The 19,174-nt window shown below is 66.8% G+C and overlaps 1 protein-coding gene across 2 annotated transcripts; it reads right to left on the bottom strand.

The window, feature by feature from the left end:
* Positions 1-11,117: 11,117 nt before the first annotated feature.
* On the bottom strand, positions 11,118-18,632 carry LHX3 (LIM homeobox 3). 2 transcript variants are annotated; one of them, XM_054584809.1, is made up of 6 exons: positions 18,551-18,632; positions 14,242-14,413; positions 13,478-13,680; positions 12,592-12,743; positions 12,343-12,514; positions 11,118-11,536 (listed from the first exon to the last, which is right to left on the bottom strand). In XM_054584809.1, the coding sequence occupies exons 1-6, from the start codon at positions 18,630-18,632 to the stop codon at positions 11,118-11,120; spliced, it is 1,200 nt and encodes a 399-aa protein (XP_054440784.1). The 2 variants fall into 2 exon arrangements, with proteins under 2 accessions (XP_054440784.1, XP_054440783.1); XM_054584808.1 differs by lacking the exon at positions 18,551-18,632 and adding an exon at positions 16,591-16,684.
* Positions 18,633-19,174: the final 542 nt, after the last annotated feature.

The following is a 19,174-nucleotide window of genomic DNA, read 5'->3' as shown; positions in this document are numbered from 1 at the left end:
CTGAGCGGCCCCCAGCTCTGCGGACCCTTCCACGGTGAGGAGTCCTTGCTGGGCCCTTGCAGTGGGGTCACTACCGGAAAGACCGCCGCCCCCCACCCCATATATCACCGCCCGCCCAGCACGAGGCCTTGACCGCTAATGCATGCGGCCTGTTAGGTTATGAGTGAGATAAATAGCTTGAACTTCGGCCTTTTACCTTTTCCCCTGGTGGGCGGCTGCCCCCCACCCGCCTGGCTGGGTCCCCCTCCCTGGGAGCAATTCCCTCAGAGGCATCCTGGCAGCTGGCAGGGCCACGCTGAGTGCCCCGCAAACAGAATTTCTCTGTGGAGATGAGGAGTAGGAATGTGAACATTTAAGCCAGAGCGGATGTCATTTAACTTTGCATTATTTATCGGGGACACAAGTTCTTTCTAATATTGGCGGATATGGGAGGGCCAGGGAAAGGGTTTCCGTGGCCTTTGGGGACAGAAGCGGGTGGCTGGTGGCTTGCCCCACCCCTCTGCCTGTGGAAGCCGATGGCAGAATTGGGGACAGGTTGGGCAAGGGGGCAAAGCTGCAGATGCTACCCAGGACAGCCGCTGACAAGGACAGACCTGCTGGCGTGGACAGAGGCGGGCGTCACAGCCGCTGGCGGGGGCGGGGCGGGGGGAAGCAAGGACACGCCCAGCCCCTGGAGGACACGCGGGGACGCCTTGCAGGTGCCCCGGCGCTGCCAGCTGACTCGCTCAGGGCTGACAGGTCCCGCTCACCCGTGCCTGGCAGGAAGCAGGGACGGAGGGGTGGGGAGGACCTGCCGAGGGCCAGTCAGCTCTGTTGGGCCCCCCTGGGGAGGAAGCCGGGACTCTCCGCCTCGGGGTAGATCAGTGCCGGGGCCCCGCCCGCGCCCTGCCCCCTGGCTCTGGAGGCCACAGCCTGGAACCAGGGCACCGGCAGCACTGGTGTCTGCGGAGACCTGCCCCCGGATGCCGTCCCTGGGGGCCCTGAGCTGCAGAAGCACCGGCCCGGCTCTGCCGCCATTGCCCTGGTGTCGCCTGGTGTAGCCCTGGTCCCCGGTCCAAACTCCCTTCTCCTCAGAAGGACGGCAGTCACGGGCCGGGGCTCACCCCCATCTCGTCTGACCTCATCTTAATGACGTACACCTGCAAAGACTGTTTCCAAACAGGGTCCCGGTCCCGGGGGTTAGGACTGGGACATCTTTTGGGGACCACAATTCCACCTGCAACAGGAAAGGAGGGGCCAGGAGGGCGTCTGTCATCTCCGGCCCAGGGGACGCTCGGAGGACACGGCCCGCGTGCGAAATTGGGCAATGAAAATTTAATGTGATGAATATCAGCATTCTGTACTCTTGAAATTTTTTTTCTTTTGCAGAGAAAAGATTATTCAGCATAATTATTTTTGTTTCTCAAATACTTGATTAATTCAAAACGCTACTTGTTTATTTTTTTTAATCTTCACCCAAGGACATGTTTTCATTGCTTGTAGAGAGAGAGGAGGGGGAGAGAGAGAGAGGGAGAGAGGCGTCGATATGAGAGAGAAACATCGATTGGTTGCATCTCGTACGCACCTCAACTGGGAATCGGACCCAAAAATTTTTTTAGTGTTTGGACGACATTCCAACCAACCAAGCCACGCCGGCCAGGGCTTGTTTGCCAAGTTTTAAGTTTAGTTTACAAATGTGATTCTACTATGAAGCTCAGAAAATTCTAAAAAGAATGTTAACGAACTTTTACAGCCTTAGTAGTTTCTGTTCCTTAAACATCTAAACTCCACTAATAACCTTAATGTTTTGTTTGCCCGTGGATCACTCCAGTCGCCGGGCCTAAGAAAGGAAAATCCCCAAGAGCGAGTGTCATTACTCGTCTTAAAGAGCAGAGGAAACACTAACAGGCGGACACAAAAGTCCCCTTGTTTCCAATGCCGTCTACGAAGTGCGTCAGAGGGCACCCTGAGAGCTTCCGTCGGCTTTTTAGTTAAACATCGTAGTTGGCGCCGCAGGCCGGCCCACAGCCCAGCCGAGGGGCCCAGCCTTTCCGCCAAGACCGCGCGGGAGGCCACGCACCTCCGGAAGTGTAGAGCCCTGCGGACCGTCTCCGACCTTAGCTCCCATGGCCGCGGGGTGTGCCTGGGGCGCGGCAGGGGCTGCTTTTCCAATGCGCGCGTGAGCTGAGGGCTTCTCACAGCTCTGTGGGCAGCGCTGTCTCCGGGCACAGCCCCTGCCCTCTGTCACCGTCCCCCTGCTCGTACCCTCAGGCCCTCGGCCGCTGGGCGGACCTCGGAGGTGGCCGACACCAGGTCCAAGCACGTGGAGGACTCCGTTAGGATTTCACCGTGGTCGGCAGGGTGCTGGCAACATGCTGTCCCCTCAGGGGCAGGAAGGAGGGGACAGCGGGGTCCCCTCTGGCTGGCTCAGCTCCCGCACCCCTGCAGCTGCTCCCCCCGAACCTGAGCCCATTAAACCCCTCTCGTGCCTGGTGGCTGGGGAGTCAGAAGGAGACAGTTTCGTTGACAAATTCCTCAGAGGTTTTGTTAAAAGACGGTGACAGGGGGCGGGCCTGGCCAGGCCTCTTGAGGACGGGGACCCTGCCCTCCTGGACCCTCGTGGAGTGCCGCCCACCCGCCCTTTGGCCCACTCACAAAGGGCCAGATGGGCTGCCCGAGCGGCCAGATGCAGGGGTGGGGATGCAGCCCCCCACGCTGGGCCAGAGGAGCGACCGGGACCAACAGCGGCCGAGGCCGCCACAGGGCCCCAGGACGAGGAGGGCGCGAAGGTGGGGCCCCGAGCCCGAGGTCGGCCGGGCAGCGGAGGACAGCCCGGCTCTTCCCCGGCTCCGCCCGCCCTCACAGCCAGGACCCTGTGCCTGACACAGGGCCGACACACCAGGCGGCCTAACCCTCTTCCCTTTTTAATATTCACATGTGAATATGTTCCTTGATTTTAGAGGGAGAGGAAGCGGGGAGAGAGAAGCGGAGATGTGAGAGAGCAACGTTTACCGGCTGCCTCCCATCCGGGGATCGAACCTACAACCCAGGTGTGTGCCCTGACCGGGGATGGAACTGGAAACCTTTCAGTGTGTGCGACGACACTCTGATCGGCTGAGTCCCCCCGCAGGCAGCCACCTTCTAAGTTCGCCCGGTGGCCCTGGGGAGCCCCGGCGCACCGGCCTGGGACCCGCGGGTCTCAGTGGGGTCCGGGCCACAGCACTGACATTCTTTCTTTCCAGCTCTCCAGGTGGCCTCACTTGAAAGCACATCATTTTAAGGATGAGCGCCCAGCGCCCAGGCGCCTTGATAGGCGGGAGCCCCGTTACCACACCAGGAACCCCGAGTCCGGAGGAGAGGACTAGGGGCGGAGTCGGAGCCACAAAGATGAGGAGGGGAAGGCGGTCCCAGGCGCTCCCTTGGGTTGGGGAGGTGTCTCTGGAAAGGGGAGATGCTGACCCTTCCCTTTGAGTCCTGGGCCCACGTCTCTGACTTCAGGGCGTGGGGGGGGCGGCAGGGCGGCAGGGCAGGCAGTGCCCAGGGGCCCTGACAGCCTGGCGAGTAGCCCCCCGGAGGTGGGGCCAGGCGCTACCGCTCCCGGAGCCCACAGAATCAACGGGAAGGGCCGACGGGCCAGCTAGACCTCGGCTAAGACCGGCAGTAGACGGCCTCCCGGGAGGGACATGCGGTGACCCAGGAAGCGGTCACAGGGTGACACGGAAGTGATGGAGGGGGTCGCAGGGCAGCTGGGTGTAAGGCACGCCCGCGCAGGGGTCAGAGGTCTGCAGCAACAGGCACCTGGGAGGCTCCCCCAGGAGGCAACGAGGAGTGTGGAGTGGGGGTCCATGTTTTCCAAATTTTCCACAATGAGCATGTATTGCTTTTGTAACAAGATACAAGCCATGCCCATTAGCTGGGGACAAGGACCAGGATGGGAGGGCCAGGGCGGGGGGACCCGGGACCTCGGCACAGATGGAGGCAGCGCCCACCAGCCACCGGCCGGTCGGTGACATCATCTCCACCCCCCCATGTGTCCCCCGTCTGGTGTGTCCCGCGCCTGCATATTTCAGCCCCTGACAGCCGCCAGCTCCTCCCTCCTCTGATGCCTGGTGTCACCTGAAGGACTGGGAGACAGCTCCGCCCCCCTAAGTTATGGCCCAACCTGCAGAGCCAAGGCCGCTATAAAACTCCCTGCGCGGCTGGGCTCTGCCCGCCCGCACCTTCCCCCACCCCCCTGGGGCTTCATTGTAACTAATGGGACACTTAGTTTAATGAGCGGACTTTGCATAAGAGGACCTTGCTAATTAAATTTTAAACCTTGTCATTCTGAAGATTAGCCAGAGCTCTGAACAAAGCGGTTTTTCAGGGACCCGGAGCCGCCCCCGTTGGGTCTCCAGTGTCAGCTCCAGAGAGGCCTCTGGCAGCTGCAGTCAAAAAAGAATTTTCTGGAAGGGCTCAGAGGCTCTCAGCCCCAGGTCCCCATGGTATCCCGAGAACTACAGGGCCACTGCCCCGAGAGGCAGAGATGGTAAGGGGCGCCCACCCACCCCTGCGTGCTGGGGCCCGGGGCCCGGTGGCTGGGCCCCTCCCCTGAGGCGACCACGCTGGCCTCCTGCTTCAGGAAGAACTGCCAGGCATGGCCATTGCCCGCTGCCCTCCTGTCTCACCCTGCCTGCCCTCCTGGGGGCCAAGCCCAGCAGCTCAGAGCCCACGGCCAGCACCCGCATCCCGCAGTCCTCCAGGGAGGCCCCGCCCCCTCCTGGGGAGCGCAGAGGCTGTGTGGCCGCCCCCAACGCTGACCGCAGCCCCCAACGCTGGCCGCTGGCCGCAGCAAAGAAAGGAAATGGGAGGGGCATGTGAGAGGGTGTGTGTCAACATGTCAGCCCAGAACCCCTGGGGCCTTGACCCCTGATCTTTCTGGAGGTCAAACAAGGCTGGCGGTAAGGGTGGGCTGGCCTGGGGACAATGGCCAGGGGCCTCCTGTAGAACTTTTGACTGGGGGACAGGGGGACAGGACAGAGTGTCACTTTATAAATGAGCGCCTGGCCTGGTCCTGCAGGCGAGAAATGCGCCGTTGGGACCACAGGCACTGGGCATGGCCACCCTGTCCCTCCCGCCCGGGACCAGCGGCTCTGCAGACCCCGTGTGCTCCACGTAGAGCGGCCCCCGGGCACCTCCAGGGAGAGAGCGGCATTGGGCGCGGGTGGGGTCCTCCCCTGGGGCCTTGGCCCCCAAGGCTGCAGTTCATACACGACTCCGTCTTTGACCTGCATGGGTGGCGCATGCCCGGGGACAGCCTGCCCGGGAGCGGGGAGTGGCACCCCGCCCTTTTCAAAATTGAGGTGAACTTCACATCACGTAAAACGAACCATTTTCAAGTGCACAAAGTGCAAGGACCCCTCTCTCTGGTCCTGAAGTCGTTTTCATCCCCTCAGAAAGACACCCCGAGGCCACGGGTAGCCCCTCACCCCACACCGCCCATCTCGGTGGATATCGACCTAGTCCGGACAATCTGCATAAAGGAGTGAGCCATTTCCCGGGGCTTCCGGGGCCCCTCCTCGCCTTCGGCGTGTCGGCGCGTCACTTCCATGCGTGGCTGAGACGACCGCGGCGCACAGGAGGCACCGCGTCTTTCATTCCTGTATTAACTTGTGGGCAAGGGGGCCGCGTGCGCTTTGGCCCGTCCACGTCGGTCTGAGTCCCGCGGGACTCCTGTCGGGCGCCTGGCCAGCGGCGGAGTGGCTGGGTCAGCAGCCCTGTCCCACGCAGCGCCCGGGGCTCCAGCTCCTCGCCAGCTCGGGCTCCTGCCCGTTGGCTTTGTCATTATTGTAGCCATGGCGGTCCCCCCCATGGCCTCCTGCTGTGTTCTGACTCGGTTTCCCTAACGTCTGGTGGGAATAGCTCCTCCGGGCTCATTGACCAGGGGGAGGGAAAGCCGGCGTCCGTGGGTGCTGAGCGACTGCCGGGTCCCACGGCTGGGGACCTCGGGTGTGGGGACAGGGTGGCAGCTTCCTTCCTGGCTCCCAGGACGGGCTCCAGCCGGCAGGACGATGCGCCTTGGGCTGCCGCCCTGCCGCCAGTCCCCGCTTGGCCCTTGCCGACCCGCCCACTGTGGGGCACTGGGCAGAGGGCCAGCGGCCAGCTCTGACGCCGGCTGGGTTCCCCGTCCCTGGCACCTGGGTTGGAGGTCCCTGCAGAGGCACCGAGGACAGCAGGCCCCCAGGACCTCAGCACAAAAGCAGGAAGCACCTACCAGTCAGGAAGGTGTCCCAGCTCAGCCTGCCCTCCCTGACTCAGGGCAAGTGCGAGCTGACCCTATCCAGGGCAGGGGGCCCAGGGGCGTTTGGCCTCCGTTACAAGGGACAGAAGGTGCCCCCCCATGAGGACCATCCCCAGCCACCACAGTTCATGCACCCTTGCCCTGGGAGGGCATGGGAAAGGGGTGCTTGGGAGTGAGAGCTGGCGTGTACGTGTGGCGGGGAGAGTGGTGAGCGGGCACACGTGTGAGCGGGCACACGTGTGAGCCAGCCAGCACGCGCACACGTGCTGGCCCCGAGCCTGGGGGTGCCCGTCCCGAGGGCACACAGGCCTGGTGGGTTCTGCTGCTCTGGGTCAGGGGCTCTGCCCTCAGAACCTGAGGAAGACGGTTCAGCCGCCGCCGCAGGTTGACGGGGCCCTGGCCTCGCCGGTTCCCGGCTCTCCTGCAGGATCCCCAGGAAGGGCGCTGTGCTCCCTGCGCTTTGCCGCTGGCGAGGTTGAGCGACTGGCCTGAGGCCACGCAGCTGCAGGGGCCACAGCACAGCCAGTCCCCTGGGCCTGCCTCCCTGGCCCTTGGCACCTGGCTCAGCGGCCAGGCAGCACTCGGCGGGGAGCTGGGGCACCCCCGCCCCCCGCGCTAGGCCTAGCCCGGGCCTCCACAGGACTCACCTGTCACGTTCAGCGACCTGGCTGAGCACGCTCACCTGGGCCTCTCAGGACCACGTGGCACCGAGCAGCTGGAGGCCGTGTGCATCTGGGACGACCCCTCAGGGACTAGCTCCGCCCCGCTGTCGCTATGGCACCCTGACATGGCCCACGCTCGCCCCTGGCCCAGCGCAGGGGCACCGCTGGCGCGGGTCTGGCCTTGCACTCCTTCCGCAGGGCAGCCCCCGACAGCGGTTCCCTGGCCTCACGTCTGCTTTTGAACGGCGGCAGGGGCTCGGTGGTCAGGAGGGAATATTTTTACAGTAAAAAATGAACCTCGCAGCCTCGGCTCGGGCAGGACGGGGCCGTCGCCGCAGCCGCGCGGGCAGACGGATGGCAGTTCTGCTTATGAAGTCGCTGCGTCCCCATTAATTAGGGGGGAGGGAGCGCGCCCACCCCACGCACCTCGCCCACGCCAAAAGCTTGTCAACATCTCCCGCGAAGAATGAAAATGTAAATAACTTTCAGATTATTCAATGTCACCAAGGTGTGGAAAAGGTCGCGCTGCCGGGTGCTATTTATCTCGTTGCGGATTTAAAGAGCTTTTTTTCTATTAAATTTCTTAAAATTAATGTTTTATGTTGCTCAGAGTAATTTGAACAATTATGGGCTTAAAGAATTGATCGTTACTGCCGCTGGGATGTAGCTTCTGGGCTGAGTCCTCTGAAGCCCGGTGATTTATCGGCTTGCTACTCAACCAGGCGAGTCTCAGGGGTTTGGACCCCACCCCCTCCTGTCCCGATCTGGGGGGACAGTCCCCAGACGAACCAGCAGTTCTGTGTCAGATGGTGAGAGGGTGGTGAGCGGAGGGCTGGGGTGTCCCCAGGCCTCAGGGAGAGAGGGGCGCTGTCTCCGATTTGGGAGGGTCCTTTGTGTGCACATTTTTTATTTAAAAGAAAAGAGATCCTTTTATATTCAAAGGGAAAGAAGTTGAAAGCATTATTTGTATTATTCAGCTGTTGATGTTGGATACTGTGATACAACCGCTGGATTCAAAAGTCACCAAGCACATCGAAAGAGGTTAACTAGGCTGGCGGGCCCCGCGTCCCGCCAGGGTGCCCCCCACCGGGAGCCCAGCGGCCCCCCTGCTGGCCTCCCGCCCAAACGAGCGGGAACAAAAAGGCGCAGCGCGAGCACGCGCACCCGCCCCGCCCCCAGCTCTCCGCAAGCCCCGCCCCGCCCCTGCCTCCCAGAGCCCTTCCCTGCTCGGTTCCTTCACCGGCAGGCAGGGAGAGACCTGGGGTGCCAGCCGGCGTTGGGGGGGCCCTCCTGAGTGGATCCCCTTCCGCAGGGGCGGCCCCTCTCCCACCAGGCCCCAACCCCAGGCCGCGGCTCGTTCCGTGGGAGGCAGGGCGCCAGGAACCCTGCGTTCTCGGGGAACGCCCCCATGCGCCTAGGCGCTCCACCGGGCTAACGGGGTTCATCGTGGAAAACAGGGTGCTCTCCAGGCGGCCCCTCCAGGAGGGGCCCGGAACGATGGGCGTGGGCCTTCTTCCCTCCCCTCGGAGCCCTGGGCCTGCAGGCGTCCCCACGGTCGGTCGAGGTCCTCTCTGCCTGAGGTCTGCACCGCCTGCGCCTGTGCCAGGGACCCCGGCCCTCCCTGAGCGCTCTGCCTCTCGGGGATCCAGGTCCGCCGGGCTGGGCAGGACCCCAGGGTGGCGCCTGCCTGACGGCCTTGGTGCCGCAAGAGCCACCGCTTTGCTCGGACCAGGACGCCGAGGCCGGGAAGTTATGCAGTGAGCGGCCGGGCGACCGTGGGTGTGGCCCGCGGAGCCCCATCTGCCAGGCCCTTGCGCGCTGGGTGTGGGCCGGGACCGAGCGCCTTGGGGTCATCGACGCGCGGCAGCTGCTGGGAGAGGGCGGGTCGGCGAACGGCTTGGAGGTCCCGCGGGGACACTTAGCACTTTATTAACCTGTCAGCGCCGCAAAGCGGGTCCCGGCGGCCTGGGGCAGCAGGGGATTTATAGCTGCCCCCCACCCCACCCCAGGACTGTCCACAGGCACCAGCTACCCTTGGCGGCCTGAGCCCCCCACCCCGAATCCCACCAGGAGTTCCGCCAGGCTCCAGTGAGCCCCCTAGAAAGAGAACGAGGTCGCCACCCCCAGGACCGGCCCGCCTGCCGTTCCCCCGGTCCCCCAGGACATTTCAGCCCTGGCCCCACACCTTCGCTCACAAAGTCCCCAGTGTGCCCAGGAGCGGCCACCAGGGCCCCTTCTCTCAGCCCCACATCCTGCATTTCCCCGCCTGGCACCCCCCAAGGCCGCACTGGCGCCTCCGTCCCAGGTACCAAGGCGCCTCGTGGACTTGGGGGCTCCCCGGGATAGTCCCCCAGCACCCGGGGCACCAGGTCCCAGGTCCAGGGCCCAGGCTGCGGGCCGGTGGGCCTGGAGGGCAATGTGACCAAAGCCCCCCTGACTGTCTGGCAGAGGGACACCCGGGGGGTGCCTGCTCCTCCTTCCCGGTGTGGCAGCCCCACCTCCTCCCCCGCCCCTCAACCAGGGCCGGCTCCTCCACCTGCCCCAGGGCCCAGCTGCCCAGTGGGGGCCTCTGGCGAGGCTCACATCATGGGCTCCTCTGTGTCCCCCTGCCAGGGGAATGTCACCCATCCCCACAGGGCAAAAGGGGGTTCAGGGGGGCCAGGTCACCTGCCCAGGGTGGCACAGAGGGTGAGCACACGGCTGGGATTGGCATCCAAGTTGGAAAGACCCCCATGAGCCTGTGCCCAGGTCTCCTGACCAGCTGACTCCAGCATCACCACCCAAGCTGTGAGCTGTACTGTCCGGCGCCCCAGCCCCGGCCTCTCCCAGGGACGGCGGAGGCCCCAGCCCCTCCCCCAGGGGAGTCACAGTCTGCTCTCCCACATCTAACAGTGCTGGGAAGTTTGGCCAAGATCCAGGGACAAAGGGGCCCCAATTCACCCCTGGTGCCATCCCTGGTGAGGAGCCAGCAGCTGCCCCAAGATGGCCGCCCAGCTTCCAAAGAACGGCGGCCACCCCAACCCCCCCTCCCCCCGCCGCACCCCGCACGGCTTCCACTCCCTTGGCCTGCGCCCCGGCCTCCCTAAAGACAGGGGCCTTCCAACGACAGCGACTGACAAATTTATTGAAAGTCTTGGAAAAAGCTGATGGTCAGAGAATAAATAAAAGACACAGGACGTTCACAGACCCAACAGGTAGCTCGGGACACAGGTTTGCAGGAATGACTGGGACGCACACGCGGCCAGCCTTTGTGTCTGGGGACGGCGGCAGGAGGCCGCGAGGCAGGAGGCGGGGCGGGCGCGGAGGAGCCCCGCCCCCAGCCTTCTCCGGCTGCCGTCCAGCCCGCGGCAGTTAGAGGCGGCTCCGGGGAGGGGGGCCGGGCGCTGTTTGGCAACGGAAATGGGGGCGCTGGGCGTGGCCAGGATGCGGAGGCCTAGGGGGCTGTGATGGGGGAGGGGATGGAAACGCAGTCTGTGCTGGGAGGGAGCTCCGTGCGGGCTGCGGGACTGACCTGCAGACCAGGGCTCCCCGCCCCGGGAGTGCCATCAGCTCCACAGGGCAGTGGGCTAGAGCCCTGTGCGCGGGGGCGGAGGGGCGAGGAGGCTCCGGGAAGGCAGGGTTGGTGGCAGGGAGGCCCCCAGAGGGAGCAGAAAGGACACATCGCGGCCCTCCCACGGCCGCCTTCCGCCTGGACAGACGCAGCGCATCTCTGACCGAAAGTGGGGACCGGAGCGCTGCAGGCTCAGACAGATGGAGCCTGGGAAATAAAAGCATGATCTGCAGTCTTTTTTCAATTTTAGAAATCCCAGCTCCTTCCCACTGGGCTGTGCTGGGCTGGGAAGAGGCCCCGCGCTAAGGCCTGGCCTGGCCTGGGTGGGGCGAGGGAGAAATCTGCTTACAAAACAAGGCTGCGGGCAGGCAGCCTTGTGTCCCAGGAGGGACGGGCGGGCGAGGCGGTCCCCGCTCGCGCGGTGAGGGCTGCGGGCCGGGAGCGCCACAGAAACCAGCGTTCGCCCGCGATGTCTGCATCCTGTCCCCCGCTGGTGGCACCTGCTTCTCCCGGAGGTCCAGGGCTTCGGAGAAGGAGAGAGAGCGCAGCTCCGGGCCACCCAGTGGGGGCAGCGCTGCGGGCCAGGCCTTTCCAGTCAGGTGCCCGGCGGGGGCGGGCGCGTCGGTCCGGTCAGAACTGGGCGTGGTCAGAACTGGGCGTGGTCCACCTCGTCCAGCCAGGAGGCGGGGCTGGCGGGGAAGTCGGGGTAGCCCCCACTGCTCCCCGTGGACAGGTCGGAGCTGGGGCCGTTCCCTGTCAGCACCCTCATGGGCGGGGGCCCCCCCGGGGCCCCCGTGGGTGCAAGGCCCAGGCCAGCCTCAGGGTACACCAAGCTGGAGAGGAGGGGCTGGGGCCCGGGGAGGCCCGGCAGGGCAGCCGGGGACGGGGGCACGCCGTAGGGGCTGCCGGGGCGCAGCTCTCGGTACTGCTCCGGGCCGGCCAGGCCTCCGTGCTCCAGTGGGAAGCTGCCTGGGGCCCCCGAGGGCCGGCCCAAGGCTGGCGGGGGCTCCCCGAGGCTGCCATAGAGGCCGTTAGTAGGGCCCATCTCGGCCATGGAGGGCTCTTCTGCAACGGGAGCCGTGGGCGGCAGTCAGTGCCCGCCGCCTCGCCTCCCTGGCGGCCCCCAGGCTCCCTCCAGAAGGGGCACCCCCCGCCCCCCACCCTGCGTTTGTTCAGCGCGGCCCCTCCCCGCGTCTCAGGACCCGGGATTCCCCTGGCCCTCCCCACCCTCCACCCCCGCTGTGGGACGGTGCCAAGGACAGTCTGTCAGGCCCAGGGTTCCAGGACAAGCCCCGCGGCTGCCTCGGGAGGGGGGCCAGACGCCGCCCACCCAGGCGATGCCCAGAGGGGCCGGATGAGCGGCCTAAGGCCACAGGCAGCCAGGGAGTCTCCGGATGGGCAGTAAGGAGCGGGGGCGGGGCGGGCCGGGTGCAGGGAGTGAGACCATCAGGCCCCACAGAGGAAAATGGGCCCTCCCAACAGCAAGCAGCCTGGACTTTCTAATCATTTACCCCCAAACTGTGCTGCCCACTTTCCTAAAAATTACTGCAAGGGCGGGAAGGCAGAGAACGGGTCTGGACCCGCCCCCATAAGAGTGCCTGCTGAGGGACGGGGTCCGAGGCTCCTGGCCCCCACCAGGGGAGGCGCAGAGGTCCCCAGCGCCCACGCACAGGGCTCAGGGAAGGGGGATGAGGGTCTACAAATAAATTTTTTAAGTAGAGCTGAAGGGGCCACCAACTGGGAAATGCAGGTCCCTAAGCTCCCTGCAACCTCCCGACCCCGTGGGGCTTCCGGACCTGGGGCGGCCAGCTCTCGGGCTGCGGGAGTTCAGGGCTGCACGAGGGCAGGGGCCAGCCCCGGCCCGTCCGTACCGGTGAAGGAGACCTCGGCGTCGCTGTCCTGGCCCTCCTCCTGGACGCTGTCCTTGTCTGACTTGGAGCTGCCGCGCGCGCGCTTCATGCTGCGGAAATACTGGCCCCAGCGCTGCCGGCCGGCATCCTTCTTGAGTCTCTTCTCCTTGGCCCGGCGGTTCTGGAACCACACCTGGGGAGGGGGTGCCGGTGAGTGGCCGCAGGGCAGACGGGGCCAGCACGGCGGCTGCCGCAGCGCGGGGCGCTGACCTGCACAACACGCATGTCCAGGCCGGTCTCGGAGGACAGCTGCTCACGCACGTGGCGCGCGGGCTTGGGCGACGTGTTGTAGGCGCTCTTGAGCGTCTCCAGCTGCTTGGCCGTGATGGTCGTGCGCGGCCGCTTGGCCGTGGCCTCAGCCTCTGCACCGCGGGGGAGCCGTGAGGCTGGGCCTGCTTCTCCAGCCGCCCAGCGCTCCGGCCCCCTCCGTGTGCGGGGACGTCGGGGCCCCTCGTGCGTACCCCCCAGAGACCGACCGCCGTGGCTGCGGGGACAGAGGAGCCTGGCGGGTTGCGCGGGCACTGGGAGCGAGGGAGCAAATGGGGTGGAGGCATCTGCGTCCGGGCGCAGGGGTGGCTCCGCAGCCTTGATTAGGAACCCCCGGCCCCGATCGCTGGCCTTCCAGCCTCGACCGCCCAACTGGCAAGGGCCGATCCCCTCTCCTCTTTGTTCTAAGCATGTGGGTAGGACCAGCTTTTCACAGTCAAGGGCTGAGGGAGATAATTAAGAGGAGAGGGGATAATTTGCAAATTCGGATCAGCCTCGCTGTGCTCCAGCTCCGAGTGGGGCAGCTGCTGAGACCCCAGACCCCGGGCCCCCACAGCGGGCCAGGGAGCTGTTCCCGACCGGCTCTAGCTCCGAGCAGCGTGGCGTGGGGGTGCCCTCGCTGCCCCAGCCTGAGGGAAGGCGCCCCAATTCGTGCCCCTTAGCGAGCGCTTCCCCCATAGCGAGTGCTTCCCCCATAGCGAGCACTTCCTGGCAAGCCCTGGAGACAAGGGTCCCTCCGCGCTCCACCTGGACTGGCCTCAGCGGCCTTCTGCAGGTGAGGAAGGGGCACCAGGACCTGCCGCGGTGACCGTTGCCCCCACCGGCTGACCTCGCTGCTTGGCCGTCTCGTAGTCTGCCTTGCACACCAGCCGGCTGTCCTCCATGAGGTAGAACTCGTCGCCCGTGGCCAGCTGCCGCTTGCACACGACGCAGGCAAAGCAGTGCAGGTGGTACACGAAGTCCTGGGCGCGGCGCACCACCTGCGTGGGCGGGATGCCCAGCTGGCACGCGGCGCACTTGGTCCCGAAACGCCTGCGGACGCACAGGGCGCGGCTCAGCGCAGCGCACAGGGAGCTCCTTCGCCCCGAGCGGGAGTGAGAGCCTCCAGCACGCACAGCGCAGGCCTGTTCCCAGAGGGAGGAAGGGAGGCTCGCGGTTCTGCCCCTGGTCGCTGTCCTGCAGCCCTGCAGCCCCGGCGGAGCGCACAGGGTACCAAGAGGCGAACGGGGTCCTGAGGAGCAGAGCGCCCTCAGCGGCGTCGGGAAAGTGAATCCCCGCCCGGAAAGCGACCCACCACCCCCCAGCATGAAAGACAAAAACAAGACCAAAACTCAGGGGGAGTAAATCCAACAGACTCCTACACACGTGGGGCTATCTTTTTAAATGACTGTTCCCACTCTTACAAAATTAATTGCGTAAAGAAATAGCATGTTGATGTGGGAGCCATGCCCAGCCGCCGCCCGCAGAGCAGCCCCAGGGTGCCCTGCCCCGGGGACAGCTCTTCCAGGACTCCCGGCCTGGCTGTTGCGGGGAGCTGGGTCCCCAGGCGGTGACGCCAGCCCTCTCCCAGCCCCAGCCGGGCACCCGGCTCACTTGAAGAAGTCGTCCTTGCAGTACACGCTCTCCCCGCGGCTGAAGCAGCGCTCGGCCAGCGGCGTGTGGCAGTCGCTGCACTTAAGGCACTGGCTGTGCCAGTGGCGGTCCAGAGCCTTGAGGATGAAGCGGTCCAGGATGTGCTGGTCGCAGCCTGCACACAGCGGGGTTTCTGCCGGGCAAGGGGCCACCGGGTCAGGAGCGCCTCCCAGAGCGGGAAGCACCCGGTCCCTTCCCTTCCTGGTCCCTTCCCTTCCCGGCCCCGGGACTCAGGAAGCCTCCGGTCCCTGGGCACCCCGTTCCCCAGTTGACCGAGCGGCCACCAGGCTGCCCCCGTGCAGGGAGTAGTGGCACCAGAGCCCACAGCCAGCCTGCCGCAAAAACGCAGGACAAGGGAAATAGGTTTAGAAGTGTGCCCGTGAGCAGGGAGGTGCCCCGGCGGAAGGGTGCACACCGAGCTCGGGTGAAAGCCCCACCCAGGGGCTCTCTCGGGGCAGGGCAGGAAAACGGGTCCTTACCATCGCCCCGAGGCAGGCACGCGTGTGTCGGAGGCACCCACCACCCAGTCGCCCTCACTGCTTTGCACAGTTAAGCATGCCAGTGGTGAGAAAGACACTCCTTGTGCCGTCCAGCTCCATGGCCCCGTCTGCGGGCCGGCGAGGCGAAAACCGACGCCCTCCCCATCCTTGGGGGCCGCGGGGGTCCTTGTAAGAGCACTGGACACGTGGGCCGGCCGTCCTCACGCTCTGGCGCGGGGGCCCCCGAGCACACGGCCACGTTATAACGTCCAGCGGCGGGTTCTCCCAGGCTCTGTCCCCCGGGACTGCAGGCCCCTGGGAGGCCAGGCTGGGGCAGCTCAGGGCTAGGCTGCAGGAGCCCCGGGCCCGGGGTGGGGGGCGCTTCATGGTGCTCACGGGGTGAGGACTCCTTGTGAACTCAGAACAGGTCTCCCAGAGAGGAAGAAGCCACGCACAGCAGCCGGGATCTACACAAACATTGCGCCCTCCTCGCTGTGCTCACCTGGCTACCGCCCCTCACCGCACCCCGCCGGCTCCAGGCTGGTCGGCAGCGGGTGGGAAGACAGCAAGGGACGCCACTGGGGCCGGGGAACCGATCGGTCTCTCTGCCATAGCAGCGGGAGACCCTCAAAGGACGCGGTCCCGCGTCGGGCAAAACGGCAATCCCAGGTGCGGAGCCTGGGGGTCCGCTGGGCGCCCCGGCCCTCGTCGTGGGGGGCGACGGCAGAGCGGCGAGGGCGCCTGGGTTAGCGCCGGTGGCTGGACAGGCCTCGCAGAGCGATTCAGCACCGCGGCCCGGACAGCGCCCCGGCCGCGCTGTCCCCGCGTCGGGCAAAAGCCACCCCCGCAGCACCCCTCGCTCGCGCTGCCCGCGGAACCCCGGCGACCCGGGTCTTACGCTGCATGGCGGCTCCAGCCTCGGCGGGGCTCCTGCCGTCAGCGCTGGCGGGGCCCGGCAGAGCCCCGGACGCTCCGCGCGCCGCCGGCCAGCTCTCCTGAGCCGGCGCCTGCGATCCCGCCTCCCCTCCCTCCCCCTCCGCCCTCCCACCCCTTCCTCGCAGCCCCTGCGGCCAACCCCTCCCAGGAACCGTCGGAAAATAAATAAATAAGTAGGCAAGGATGAGACCCCGCAGCCCGGATGTAAACCCCTTCCCACCTGCCCTGCCCTGCCCTGCTAGTCCCCACTGCGCCAGGCCGCCTCCGGCTCCATCCCGCGGTCGCGCCGGCGCGGAAGCCCTCGGAGAACGGTCCGGATTCCCCGGAGCCAAAGTGCTGGGGGCGAAACTGGGGCCGCCCAGAAGCTGGGGGTTTGGCTGTAGAAGGGTCCACAGGACCAGCCCGGGGCGGCCCAACAGCAGGCGCGTTGGCCCAGATTCCCAGATTCCGCAGATGCCCAGATTCCAATCAGGGGCGACCCACCGACGCGGTCCAGCTGCCCCCGGCCCCTGCCTCGGACTCTCCTCCCAGGAAAGTGCTGAGGGTCTAGGTGGGGGCTGTCCTCCTGGAGACCCTCCTGCCCCACAGTCCCCGGGCCCCCGGTCGCTGTCTGCACCCTTCTCCGGATCAGGGAGGGAGTTTTCCTCAACCCCCGGAGTCCGCAGGGCTCCCGGCGGGAACGGCGCAGCGCCCCGACCACACACTCGGCAACGCAGCGCCGGAGGCCCCGACACAAACTTGCTGCCGGGGCACCGGGCGGCACTAGCCGGGCCCTCGAACCCACTCCCGCCTGGGTCCCACGGGGCCCGCGGACAGGTTCAGACAGGAGAAAGGACCTCGGGTCTCCTGGGGTGGTCCCACCCGTTCTGGCGTACCCGCTCGGCCGAGCACCCACCTCGGCGCAAGTCCTCCCTCCGCGCCAGCAGCGCCAGCAGCAGGTCGCCGCTCGCCGACTCGCGGCTCGGGCCCAGCTCCCCTCGCGCCTCCATGGATCCCGCGGCCCGGCGCCGCCGCAATTCGGCCCCGAACTTTTTCGGGGCCCAGCGAGGCCACGGCCTCAGTGGCCCCCGGTCGGCGTCCGAGCGGCTCCCAGCGCTGCTGGGCGCTGCGCCCGCGGGCCGCCCAGGGGCCCGGAGCCTCGGCCCGTGCTGGGGGCGGAGCGGCAGGGGGCGGGGCCGAGGCGCGGGGCGGGGCCGGGGGTCGCGGGGACTCGCTTCCCCGGGCGTCCGCAGATCGGCGCGCCTTTGCGCGGGGACCCGCGGTGCCCAGGCGCCACCCCGAGTGCCGGCCGGAGACGGGGAAGGACCGAGGAGGCGCCGGGTTAGGGCTGCCCGCGGGCGCTAGCCCAGGCCCCTCAGCTTCCTGCCCCTGCGCTGAGGGCGCGGGCTGCGGCCTGGCCTCCAGCGCGGGCGCGCGCGCGCGGGCTGAGTGATCCTGGGAGGAGGGTCAGGGAGGGAGCTGGGTCGTACGGCCGCTGAGGCTCAGACTCAAGAGCTGGACTTGGAAGGCTCGGTGACAACGTCTGGTCCTCACGAACACCACCGCGACCCAGAGAGGGTGAGTGTGGCGCCCAAGGGCTAGGGAGAAGCCACCTAGAGCCAGACTCGACCTCAGACAGACCTCCTGGCTCAGAACAGGGTCTGGACTCCTCTGTTGGAACTTCCGTCCTGAGAGGGGGCAGGGAAGGAGGGCAGTGTCCTCGGCCGGGACAGGCAGCCGAGACTCCAGGTCAGGAGGGACAGAGCTGGGAAAGCCAGAGATTGGCCCTCACTTCCCTCCACCCTTTACACCCCGATCTGCACAGGAGGCAGCACCTGCACCTGACTTCCCAACATCCTGCCCCAGTCCAAACAGGTGAGCCTGCTGGAGCCCACCTGTCCTGCGTGGAGAGCCGGAGCCTACCCCAGGGCAGCTGTGCCTGCCCAAGGGGCCCAAGGCACGCGGCCCCAGGCCGGTGCCAGCCCCCTGCGGTCACCAGTCAGATCGCAGTGAGGGTGGGCCCCTCGCAGTGTGGGGCAAGGAGAGGGCAGGGGCCCCAGGTTAGGGGGTGAGTGGGTCGACGCCCCCCTCCAGGCCCCTCCACTCCACCAGGGGGTCCCCACAGTAAGGCCCGTCCTCCCTGCCCCCTCTCCCGGCCTCCAGATGCAGGGTCTGTGGGTGCCTCGGTTTTGATCCAAGGCCCCCGCAGCCACCACACAGCCCTCGCTTCGTACGGCACCTGTCAGCCAGGGAACAAGGCCTGGGCGACCAAGGCCTGGGGCCCAGTGGGTGCCGGCTGCTGCAGAGGCCTGGCCAAGAAGGGCCATGTGTGGACTGAGTGGGGAAGGGGCAGGGAGGGCAGAGGGCTGTGGGTCCGCTCCCTGGCATGGGAGCCCTGCATCTGGCTGGCCCACTATTCCCCAGCGCTGGGGAGGGAGGGTCAGGCTGGACGCCCGGCCCAAGGGTTCAGGCGCTGGGCTGTTGGGCCGGAGGGGAGGTCCAGGCTGGGCTCTGTGGCAGCTGAGGGGCACAGGTCTCTGGAGGAATTTGGTGCCTCTGATCTGTACCGCCCTTGGTCCAGCACTGCCGGCGAGGCCCCTGCTGTTCTGGGGCACTCGGGGCCAGGCCCCCAAACCACCCACTGAACCATGGCGGGAAGTTCCGGGCCCTGCGCCCCTCGCCTCCCCGCACCTGTGCCCTTCTCGCAGACTTTCCGTCCCTCTCCGCTCTCCGTGCTGCTGTGCCCCTCACCCCCTGCTGTGCCCCTCATCCCCAGCTGTCCCTCTGCCTGCCTCTGCGTCCCTTGCCGGCTCTCCCCTCCCTTCGTTGCTCCCCCCGGGGCCTTGCTGCTCGGGCTGGGGTCCGGGGGCTCTTACCCCGAGTCCCACCAAGGGCGCAGGCAGCAGCAGCCGTGGGGCCGCCGGGCCTGTCTCTGTCGTGCTCCGTTTCCAGCAGCATCGCTGCCACCCGTCCAGGGCAGGACCGCGCTCCTCCCTCCTCCTGCGCGACCTCCCGTCGGGTGCGGGGCGGCCGGAGGCCGGCGTCCGTCCCCGCACGGGCCGGCCGGGAGCCGCTGGGCCCAGGCGCTGTCCGCGGTGCTGAAGGAGGCTCTCGCGCGGTCCCCCGCCTCCTGCCTTTCTAGGCCGAGGCCCTGCGCCTGGCCCCCGCCCCCCGCCCCCCGCCCCGCCACCTTCAGTCCCTGACCCGCCTCCCTGCCTTCCCCCGCCCACCTCCCCAGGTCCCTGCTACCCCGCCCGCGCCCCAAGGCGCGGGATTCGCTGCAAGCGGGCGCTCCACCCCTCGGCTCCTGCGCGGCTTCCAAAAGGCAGCGTCCAGGCAGCCGGCCTCCAGCCCAGGCCCCGCCAGGCTCGGGCTCCTGGCGTGGCCCGGAGGCCATCAACTGCGGCTGCTAGCACGAGGAACTTGCTGCCTTTGAACTCCTCTGCTCTCACCTTTGCCCTATCCCAGGCCACTGCCCCACCCCAGTCCCCCAGTGCCCC

The sequence above is a fragment of the Pteronotus mesoamericanus genome, unplaced genomic scaffold, assembly GCF_021234165.1.
Source record: "Pteronotus mesoamericanus isolate MK-2021 breed Mesoamerican mustached bat unplaced genomic scaffold, CSHL_Meso_final contig_78, whole genome shotgun sequence".
NCBI lineage: Eukaryota > Metazoa > Chordata > Mammalia > Chiroptera > Mormoopidae > Pteronotus > Pteronotus mesoamericanus.
The sequence above is the reverse complement of the archived record's forward strand: the minus strand, read 5'-3'. Positions and strand labels throughout refer to the sequence as shown.

Bases quoted from the DNA above. Each gene is read 5' to 3' on its own strand.
- LHX3 (XM_054584808.1), bottom strand. From the start codon at position 16,684: ATGGAGGCGCGAGGGGAGCTGGGCCCGAGCCGCGAGTCGGCGAGCGGC. The intron at 14,414-16,590 runs GTGGGTGCTCGG...CTTGCCCGGCAG, and splicing joins GAGGGAGGACTTGCGCCGAG to AAACCCCGCTGTGTGCAGGC. The intron at 11,537-12,342 runs GTACGGACGGGC...CTCCCGTTGCAG, and splicing joins CGCCGAGGTCTCCTTCACCG to AAGAGCCCTCCATGGCCGAG.